Source organism: Fukomys damarensis, unplaced genomic scaffold (genome assembly GCF_012274545.1).
Source record: "Fukomys damarensis isolate Sample0158 unplaced genomic scaffold, DMR_v1.0_HiC HiC_scaffold_23, whole genome shotgun sequence".
In the NCBI taxonomy this organism is placed as follows: Eukaryota; Metazoa; Chordata; class Mammalia; order Rodentia; family Bathyergidae; genus Fukomys; species Fukomys damarensis.
This window is the reverse complement of record NW_022900935.1, coordinates 39,708,241-39,719,176: the sequence shown is the minus strand read 5'-3', so window position 1 is coordinate 39,719,176 and position 10,936 is coordinate 39,708,241. Positions and strand designations below refer to the sequence as shown.

The following is a 10,936-nucleotide window of genomic DNA, read 5'->3' as shown; positions in this document are numbered from 1 at the left end:
TTTTTGGTACCAGGGATCAAACACAGGACCTTGGGCTTGCGAGGCAGGAAGCAGAACCACTGGGTTATATCCCCAGCCCCTGTTCTCACTTTTTTAAAAAAAGCAATTCATTCCTCTTTAAGTCATTGCCAAGGGTGAAGGAATTGTACACCTTACTCATCCTTGTAAGCCTTTTTGGTGCATGCGTTATTTTCAGCACTTTATGAAACCAAACATTAAATCTGTGAGTCTATATTAAGTTCTTAGAGGTTTAGATATTTAAAGCCAGGGAAATTTTAGTTTTGAGCCTACTACTTATTCCAGAACTTGAATTGTTTTTTGATTGTAAAAACCCTCTGATGGCTTTTCCCCCTCTCTGATGGTTTTTAAAAGAATTAAATAAAAAGTTGCCGAAGTAATAGTATTTTATAGAAATAAAATCTTTTCCATTCCATTCTAATAGGAGACTAATTTTTTAAGGAGGTGAATTGGCCAAATATGTCTTACCCAAGCAGAGCACATACTGCTTTGGCATAAGCCATTTCATCCATCTTGTTTTCTGTTCCAAGAGGATATGAGAATTTGAATAAACATTTAAAGCCTTATTGCTTTATCTTAATGTTAAGTGGCTCCTTTAAGGCCTGGATGGTGACTGAACTTTTGTGTGAACTGCATGGAAAATACAAAAGTTTTGGACCGGGGATTTAGCTCTGTGATACCATGCCTGCCTCGCAAGCACAAGGCCCTGAGTTCAATCCCTGTAACAACAACAACAACAAAAAGTTTTAGAGCACAATGTTTACCTGGATTGGTCCCCTCACGGATTTCCTTTGGTTTTTTTACTCTAAGGGTCCATCCTGGTAGAACTTTCCAATCTTTCCTTGTTCCCTCTCTCCTGACCCAGATGATTTATGCTTGTTTTACCCTTTTGCTTTTCTGTTTGCTTTTACTGTGTTGATTCCCCAGTGGATTCTGTCCTGTTGGCACTTTGGCTTCCTGTTTAACAAACTCTTCCTCTCTCCCTGGCTGTGTTACTTGGCGTCTTCCCTGGTGTCTAGCTCCCCCATTTTCCACGGCTGTGTGAATGAGCGCCTTGCCGACCGCACACCCTCCCCCACTTTTTCCACGGCCGACTCCGACATCACTGAGCTGGCTGACGAGCAGCAAGATGAAATGGAGGACTTTGATGATGAGGCATTCGTGGATGACACCGGCTCTGACGCAGGGACGGAGGAGGGATCAGATCTCTTCAGTGATGGGCATGACCCGTTTTACGACAGATCCCCTTGGTTCATTTTAGTGGGAAGGTTGGTGAGGTTATTGTGAGAAAGGCAAAAAGGGACCAGCTCTTGCTCTAAAGGCCTCTTTGTGCCATTTTGGATAATCTTGCCTTAGCCAATTTGATCAGTGACTGCTTATCTGACATCCTCCAGTGCTGGGTACACTGAATGCTGGTGTGGCCAGAGGTGCAGCAGGCAGTGATGTGTGAGGACTCCATGGGGACGTCCCGTGTCCTAAACCACCCAGTACTTGTGTTTGGAAGCAGAAAGCCCCAAAGAAGAAAGTAATTAAAGGGTCCAACCAGTGGTATTGTGGTCTCCATGCTTCCTCTGTAAAGGATGTGACAGAGGAAGCAGGTGGGGTTGGCAGGTAGGGAAAGAGCAGGGCAGGTCCAGGGTGAGGCCCAGGAGTCTGTGGGCTACAGGGGACTGAGGACCAGTGGTAGGTTTAGTTTCTGCTTGGCCCAAGTCCTGAGAAGAATCAGAAAGTCAAAGTCTGTGTCCCCCTCCCCCATCTCCACTGGTTGTCTTTCTGTCCAGTGCCACCAGCCTATCTGTAAGTCCTTCACTTCAGCCAGAATTTTGCTTGAAGGCTTTATCATAATAAGCCTCTGGAAATCATCTGTTGACACCACCAACAGGGGATATTTGTTCTGCACTACATGAAGCTGCTTTGTCCCAAGCTCACCAAACAGGCATTGTCTCTGGCCTCCATTTGTTCGTCGCTATCAGTGATAACAGAACTCTCCAGGCCTGTATTCGTGCCTCACCCAACCTGAAGTAATTCCAACTCCAAGGATGGCTGCAGAGCACTCACCAAATTCACCAAGATTATGTCCAGGCTTAAAGTATAATATTTAAACCAGGCATGGTTATACCTGCAATCCCAGCGTTCTTGGGAGGCCAAGGCAAGAGGATTGAAAATTTAAGCCCAGCCTGGGCAACTTAGTGACTTAATGAGACCCCGTCTCAAAATTTTAAAAAGGATTAAGGATGTAGCTCAGTGTGAAAGCTCTGGGTTTAATCTCCACTACCCCCCAAAAAAAGTTATAAAATTTAACTGTAATGGTAGATTGGAACCACATATTGTTGAACCCTTTAAAAATAAGGGAATTTGGGCCAGGGGTTTAGCTCAGTGACACGGCACCATGCCTACCTTGCAAGCACAAGGTTCTAAGTTCATCCCTGGTCCAATAAATAAACAAACAAACAAAATAAGAGAATTACGTAATCCTAGCACTCAGGATTCTGCTGAGGCATGAGGATTAGCACGAGTTGAAGGCCAGCCTGAACTATATACTGAGACCCTGTTTCAAAAAAGAAAGAATAAAAATAAGAGAATTATAGCCAGGTGTGATGGTGCACGCCTATAATCCCAGCACTTGGGAGGCTGAGGCAGGAGGATTGCCAAGAGTTTGAGTCCAGCCTGCACTGCATAGTGAATTCAAGCCCAGGCTGAGCTATGTAGTGAGACCTTGTTTCACAAAACCTGAATAAATAAATAAAATAAGGGAATTGTATCACTTTCAAATGGTTAAGACCACTTATCTGAAAATAAAAGTACAGTGAATCTCCTGACCCAGTTGAGACCTGGGTTCCAAAATTTAGCTCATGACATTGTATTAACCAACTCATGCAGCTTCATTATTAGTAGTAAAGATCCTGATAAGGAGGAAAGAAAAGTTTTTTGATACAAATAAAAACACCTCAGTTATAACTTTGAGCCATAATATTATACAGTTTCTGGGTTTCATAGTAGGGAAAGGACATTTAGAACTCAGTTTCTCCATGAATAGATACAACAGGATCAGACAGCTAGGAACCTGGGGATTCAACTCAGTGGCTCCACACCTGCCTGGCAAGCGTGAGGTTCTGAGTTCAATTCCCAGTACCAAAAAGATATGCATATATATTTTAAAAAATCAGACAGCTGTGAATATTGTTTTCTCCTAATGTATCTCTGACTAGATGGTTAGGATTTCAGAGAAACTGAATTTTTAAAAATTGAGGACAGTATATACAGATAACATGACAGTAATTCTTTGAGACTTACAGCTCTGTGTACCTGCGGGGGGCCTGGAAGTTAGAACCCAGTAAACTGTTGTATCCTGTCACACCGTAAGAACCCTGACCTAACTGTGAGGAGAAGCCTCGGGTCTGTGATATTTTCTGTCACTAAGTTAGGACAAGCAACTCGAATTGAGGCCTTTTGGATACTCAAGCATAAATGAGTTGAGAAAAGAGGTTTAAAGATGTTTTCCACCTTTCATGTTCTGCTCTGCACACTAGCAAAATGAATATCCCAGCTAAGCCTTCTACTTAGAAGCATTTGTGTTTTTGAGTAAGTTGTATGGAAAACTGAAATCAGAACTTTAATGTGGAAATTGACTGGTTTATGACACATATTATTTTTTAGTCTAGTTTTATTCCTTTGTGTCGTATTAGATTTAGGTACAGGAATAAACCAATCCTATCTAATTTTGATTTTCACATAAAATATTTGTGGCACTGTGGCTCAGAAATTGATCTTTCCGTTATTTGGGTTCCCAGAGTCTAGAACTCCCTTTGCCTTGTAAGAGACTGGGGGCCTAAGGACAGCTTGGTGGCAGAGCTTGTGCTTAATGTGCTTAAGGTTCTGGGTTTGATCTCCAGCTCCAACAAAAATGAGAAAAAGCCTGGGGAGGTGAAATCGCAGCAGTCAGTAAAACAAAGGCTAGTTCTCCCTGTTGCCTCAACTGCTTTTCCGGGTAACAGTGCCCCAGCGCCTGCTCATTTAGCGGTCACTGGGTAGAGAAGCGGGTGACTTATTTCCTGTTGGTCTGATTTACAGGGTTGGATTTCCCCTACTGGCACATAATGGCAAATACGATTCACTTGTAAAAATTCCTGTGTTTCCTACAAAGTTCCATTTGTAAGTTTGTTTCTTGGCTGTTGCTGCCCCTGGCTAATCTTTACATTGAGATTAAAAGAGCTTGTCCCTTTAGCTGTTCTCTTACTGGCGTGCTGGGATGTTATGATCCATCATAACATGACATGAGATGTAAAATATGTAAGCTAGGCTTCTGGGGGCAAAGAGTGATTATTCTGGGGCCTCACTAAGTACCTCAGCTGACATTCTTTCTGTAAGTGTTGCCACAGTTGTGCTGATTTTTCTTATCTTTATGTTGACAAATTTGTTTCACTTTTTGATGTAACTTCACAGAACTCTGCTAATATATCCTTTACGTCTTCTCCCTCTTTATCCCTGTTCTCCTTCAGTCTGCTAGGTCAAAGTATAAGAACTTTCAAAAGTGCTGTAATTATGAAAATTCCATTTTAAAAAGATACAAAGGAGAACTTTTCTACAGCATTGCTTTGGGCTCAGGGCTGTATTCCGATATGACCAGGGGCTTTCTAGGGAGTGTGTGGCTGTGTATCACAGAACTGATGCCTTGCTCCTGCTGTAGAATTACAGATCTTCTTTTCTGTAAAAGGAAATCTACAGGAATGCCTTCATGCTTCCTGTGTGGAATAGTTATCACCATGGGCAGAAAAGAAATTTCCATGTTTAATGTATGCTCTGGCCTGACTTTATCACAGTGTGCCTGTGACTGTGAGAAGCTCTCCTAAAGAACAGTGAGTGGCTGCTGTTTTTAATAGCTATTTAAAGTAATAAATTAAGTAGAGTTAAAGTTAATATTCATCATGAGTTTCGTTTTGGTAAATCAGCTGGGTAATAATTTAGATGGCTTTGCTCTCTGCTTCTGATGTAACCTGTTTTTCTGGAAAATCTCCCACTTCTACTTGAAGATAGAGGACAGATTGCTATCCTAGTCTCTCCTAGGCACAGAGTTGTTCATGTACCAGACACTTGCTGAGTATATTTACCATATGTCTGCACTCGCTGCAGACAGTGGTGAGCAAAACCAAAGCTGATTCCGTCCTGCACACACTTAGTCTGGTGGGTGACACAGGCCCAAAGTACACAAATAATCACACAAAGGCGGGCCAAGGATTTATAGCTCAGTGGCACCATACCTGCCTCATAAGTGCAAGGTCCTGAGTTCGATCCCTGGTACTAAATAATAGTAGTGATAATAATAATAAAATAATAATAATAATACAAAGGTCAATTATAGCAATGGTGAAAGAATTGTGTGTGCTGTTCAGGTTGTATGACCTTGGGGGGACTTGTTATGAAGTGGGGTGGTCAGAATAAGAGATCAAAGGCACGAGGTAGGCAGTGAATGCAGAGAGGACTCCAGACAGGAGATGCAAACGATGGCTCTTAACAGCCCAGGCATCAAAGTGGACAGCTCTGGCTGGAGGGCCATTGCAAGAGTGGTCTTTGCAGCCGGCTGTGATGGCACTTGCCTGTAATTCCAGCACTCAGGAGGCTGCAGCCAACCTTGGCTACATAGCAAGCCAAAACAAGACTTTCTAATCAGCAAAGTACACACATGTGTGTTGACTGTGGAGGTGAAATTGTCCATTTGGTTTCGTGGGCCAAATTCTTAGGTTTTAACTGTTGTAGGTATGTGATAGTCTTGTTTGTAACCCTTTTTAGATTACACTTTCATTTCTAAATTTTTGTACAACATAGCTTTAACCCTCCATCTTTTAGCATTGCTCCTTCTTCCACTTTGGAGCAGACTGAAAGGGAAGTAGACATCTTGATCTAATTTAATGTTCACTTGTGGTTATTTTTGTTTTATTTTTCATTCATATTTCATTTCTGTTTTAAACTTATATTAACATTTGTTTTCCTGTGATGCATTTTTTCTATTTTCACTATTCTGAGTTGAAATCCGAAGTATCCACTCCTTCCTTCTCTCTTTGTTAGAAAGTAAATTTCAGAGCAGGAGAAACAGCAGACAGGCTGTGTCTCACATTCATTTGTGTTTGATATCCTGTCGTGTTTCCTTTGTCTTTGCTGTATGTTCAAAGACCAGCATATGCCAAGTTGAAAGATGAGAGTAACAATGGAAACTAGATTCTCTTTCCTTTCTATTCATTAGAATGAACCCTCTCAAACTTTGTGATCACCATTTTATTGCTTTTAAAAATTATGCTGAGGGCCACGGATTTAGCTTAGTGGCACTGTACCGATCTGGCAAGTGCAAGGTCCTGAGTTCAGTTCCCAGTACCAAAAAAAAAAAAAAAAAAGAATGCCTACAAAACAATGAAAGAAAAAAATGAAAATATGAGCCAGTCATGGTGGCCTGTACCTTGAATCCCAGCACTCTGGGAGGCTGAGGTAGGAATATCACAAGTTTGAATCCAGTCTTGGCACCTTAGTGAGACTTAGCAGGGGAGCAAATTCGAGAGGACTTTGCTAGTTTGAAATATAAAGGTTAGACCTAGAAACTTACCTTTTGTGTATGCATTGCTGACTTAGGTTTTAGACTTAGCCTTGTAGAGGCAACCTCCCCTCCCCCTTACTGAGATGCCTGTGCAGAATGCCTTCTATGCTCCTATATCACAGCCTCTGCCGCAGCAGCTGCTTCCTTCACTCATTGCGTAACCTGCCCAATGGTAATGGTCCTGGGGAAAGTACAGACCCATGGTGTTAGGGTGTGAAGGCTACTTTAGAGTTAGTAACTGTATTTCAGTTGCATAGCTCTGCCCTGCTCTCTTGGTTTCTTAAGACAGAGTCTCACTATGTAGTTCAAGCTGGCCTTGCACTCACACTGATCTTCCTGCCTCAGCCTCCTTGAGTGCTGGGACTGCAGGTGTGTACTACCATACCAGCCTTCCCTGCCTTTTTTTTTAATCTCCTGATTTGTCTTTTGGGAAAAACCCGAATTCTTGGCAGTTTCTCATGTTTTAAGGCTAAGCTCTTTAATGAGTTCGTCTCCCCACCAGTGGTATTCACAGAGTGGTGTCTTGACAGTCTGTTTCCAGTTGTTACTCTTGTTCTGCAATATACTCTGGTATAGAGGAACTGATGTACGTTGGTCTTTGTCGCTGTTGTGCCCAGCGTTTGCACGTGCTCACGTCCTGTCTGTACAGATAAGGCAGCTCAGGCAGTGTGCAAGGACAGGGCTGAGTGAGAGCTGATCTCCAGACCAGGCCCAGAAGCCAGCTCAGTTTGGGTCTCCTTGGCGAGGCTGCCCAGACTCTCTTTCTGCAGGATGCCTGATGGTCTCTCCCGGTCTCTGTCTCCAGGGCATTTGTGTACCTGAGCAACCTGCTGTATCCCGTGCCTCTGATCCACAGGGTGGCCATTGTCAGCGAGAAGGGTGAGGTGCGGGGATTTCTGCGCGTGGCCGTGCAGGCCATTGCAGGTAGGTGACCTGCGTCTGGAATCTGTGAGACCGTGGCTCCTCTCCTGGAGATGAAGCCAGCCAACTCTTGGGGCCATGCACAGCTGCTGATGTTTGTCTAGCTTGAAGAAAGCCTCTAGCACTTCCTTTTTGGCCATTGTCCCCAAGTAACATAAATAAATTGTGTTTAATCCAGGCTACTGCTGTTTTGGAATATTGAAGTAAAGAGATTTCCTTTAACATGAAGGGCCACTCTTGGATTGACATCATTAAAAGTCATCAGCATTTTAAATAACATGTTTTAACTGCTTCAGAAGCAATGAAGGATTTTCTTGCCTACTTTTTTCCAAGTAGATATTTCTTTGGCTACTGTTCTTTAATGCATGCATCAAAATTCTGATATTTTCCACCAGTTTCCACAAGCCAGCTGACATTCTGAGAAAAGAATGTGGCAGTTCCTGCATTTCTGTATCTTAATTTCCAAATGCTATGCTGTTTAGTGACTTTTCAACCTTTCTGTCATGGAAACGTGTCACACAGTCACTGATAGTGAGTTTAGGGACTTCTCTACAAGTACAGCATATTTTCAGATATTTGTTTTGTTTTATTGAATACCGTCTTGCCAAAATGGAAAGGGGTCAGTCTTTCTAGTTGTGGCACTTAAACAATCTCCAGAACAAAACTAGTTCTTTTCTGGGCTGGGGATGTGTGTAGCTCAGCGGTGCAGCACCTGCCAGGCAGTCACGGGGCCCTGAGTTTAAGTCCCTGTACCAAAAAAGAAAAAAGACCAAAAATAAAAGCCCCTTTAAACAAAAACTAGTTCTTTTTTAACTAGTCCCACATGAGCTAAGAAACTTGGTAAATCGACAGTAACAAATTGGAAGCAATCAGTGTCATTTTGCTACTTCCGTGTTAAGTATTTTATGCAAAAGGACTTTGTCATTTATTTTATATCCAGTAAGTCATCCCCTAGCAGCATGTGCAGTCTCATTCCATCCTTGACGATTTTTTTCTTCTTAGCGGATGAAGAAGCTCCGGATTATGGCTCTGGAATTCGACAGTCAGGAACAGCTAAAATATCTTTTGATAACGAGTACTTTAATCAGGTGAGAGGCCTTTGGGATGAAAGAACACTTGAGAAAAAGCAAAGGAGAAGGTTGGTTTTCTGAGGAAGCCATACACATTGGAGGCCAATTCCCATGCTTAGAACTAAGAAATGCATATAGGCTGTGGTACTTCACAGTTCTGCAGGTCATGGGACATGCCAAAGATCCAACGTGTTTTTACCATTTTATCACTTTTTCTCAGACAGCTCTTAACATATATAATTTTCCAATATTATTATTTGTTGTGCAAATAAACACAAGTAAAGAAACTGAGGAGCGCCGGGCGTGGTGGCGCATGCCTGTAATCCTAGCACTCGGGAGGCTGTGGCAGGAGGATCACTGTGAGTTCGAGACTAGCCTGGGCTACATAGTGAGTTCCAGAGCAGTCTCAACTACATAGTGAGACCCTGTCTCAAAAAAACAAAAAACAAAAAAAAAACAAAACAGAAGAAACTGAGGAAAATGGTAGGAGGGGGATGTTAACTGTTTGAGGCAGGGTCACCTGTGTTGTCCAAACTGGCCTTGAACTCATGATTTTCCTGCCTCGGCCTCCTGAGTGCTGAAATTGCTGTGTGGGCTACCACGCTTGGTGGAAAATATGTCTCTCTCTCTCTCTCTCTTTTTTTTTTTACTTTTTGAGACAGGCTCTCACTATGTAGTTGAGACTGACCTGGAACTCACTATGTAGCCCAGGCTGGTCTCAAACTCAGCAATCCTTCTGCCTCAGCCTCCCGAGTGCTGGGATTACAGGTGTGTGCCTCCATGCTCTGCTGGAAAATATGTTTTAATGTCACTTTATCTTACACTCCCCTACCTTGCTTTCAGAGTGACTTTTCCTCAGTTGCAATGACTCGTTCTGGTCTGTCCTTGGAGGAGCTGAGGATTGTGGAAGGGCAGGGTCAGAGTTCTGAGGTCATCACTCCTCCAGAGGAAGTCAATCAAATGAATGACCGGGGTACGTAGAGTTTACTGAGACCGGGACCCTTCAGAGAGGGGGGAGTACTGACCACTGTCAAGGGGGACAGTTGCTTTCACTGACTGGGGATGGGGAGAACACCATCTCCTTCCTCTCCCATTATTTGAGCCTTACATGTGTTCACTTTCCCTTCCATAGATTTAAAGTCAAGTACTTTGCTGGATGGTAAGATGGTGATGGAAGGGTTTTCCGAAGAGATTGGCAACCACCTGAAACTGGGCAGTGCCTTCACCTTCCGAGTAACAGTGTTGCAGGCCAGCGGGATCCTCCCAGAGTATGCGGATATCTTCTGTCAGTTCAAGTAAGTTGTCCTGGTGCTTTGCTGAGAGCTTTACACACGAGACCGAGTGTTGCTCCGGAGAGGCTGCCGGGCTCTGAAGAAAGACGCTCTCTTCCCCCAAGTTAACAGTATGAGCCAGAAGTTGCTCTGGATGACCTGGGGTTCCTTGTGGGGAAGGCTAGCTGGGAACGCAAGGTTGGCCCAGGTAGCTAGCTGTTTGGTAAACAAGGGTAAAAGTAGTTGATTATCCAGCCACTAGTTTTGCCTGCTTAATACTTGGGAAAAGGAAAATTTAAATACAAAGAAGAAGGGGGCTGGGGATTTAGCTCAGTGGTTTGATGCCTGCCTTGCAAGCACAAGGACCCGAGTTCAATCCCCGACACCAAAAACAAACAAACAAAAAATACAAAGAAGAGGGCTGGGCATTTAGCTCAGTGGTACCACCGCCTGCCTCGCAAGCACAAGGCCCTGAGTTTGATCCCTGGTACCAATAAATAAATACAAAGAAGAATAAATTTCTGCATTAATTAAGAAAAGCTAATGTGTAGAAAAGATGTGGCAGTTTCATTTCTCATTTACCTAGGAGCTTTTTCTACCCCAAAGCACCCTGAAACCCTGACCTCTAGGTGCTTCCTTCGCGAGAACTCCCTAGAAAATCACTTCCCATGGATCTTAAGTTTATCTTCTGGTCAATATATCTTCTGGTATGGGCTGCAGTGCCAGAGAATGAAGTCCAGCCACTCTGTACCTGTGGCCCACTCTGTGCCCGTGGTGCCACCACAGCTGCTGTAGAGTTTCACTGTCTCCACCCTCCACGTGTGCGCTGCCTTCCTGGGGTCCCATGGAGTTCCTGAAGCATTGCTTTTATGTAGGATCTGGCCAACTCTTGTGTTTAGTGCGATCACTACATAGTAAGCCACTAACGTCATTTGCTGTAACTCATGACTGTCATTGACATATCAGCTGTCCAGTCTTGGTTTCACTAACAGGTAGGACAGATATGGCTAGATGAATGGGAGGCTTTCACTATTTTCTAATCAGGCAAGTAATATGTTTATGGAAAACATCTA

General features: G+C 43.4%; 1 protein-coding gene across 9 annotated transcripts in view; it reads left to right on the top strand.

Annotated features, from left to right (window-relative positions):
• Positions 1–10,936, top strand: part of Kif1b (kinesin family member 1B) — a 137,396-nt gene that overhangs the window by 95,165 nt on the left and 31,295 nt on the right. For 7 of the 9 annotated variants that reach the window (XM_010628092.1, XM_010628090.1, XM_010628088.1 and 4 more), the window contains 5 exons: positions 1,038–1,286; positions 7,407–7,525; positions 8,525–8,610; positions 9,436–9,565; positions 9,725–9,887. In XM_010628092.1, coding sequence (XP_010626394.1) covers positions 1,038–1,286; positions 7,407–7,525; positions 8,525–8,610; positions 9,436–9,565; positions 9,725–9,887 — 747 coding nt within the window. The remainder of the gene's footprint in view (positions 1–1,037; positions 1,287–7,406; positions 7,526–8,524; positions 8,611–9,435; positions 9,566–9,724; positions 9,888–10,936) is intronic. The other 2 variants (XM_010628094.1, XM_010628093.1) reach the window with 1 other exon arrangement.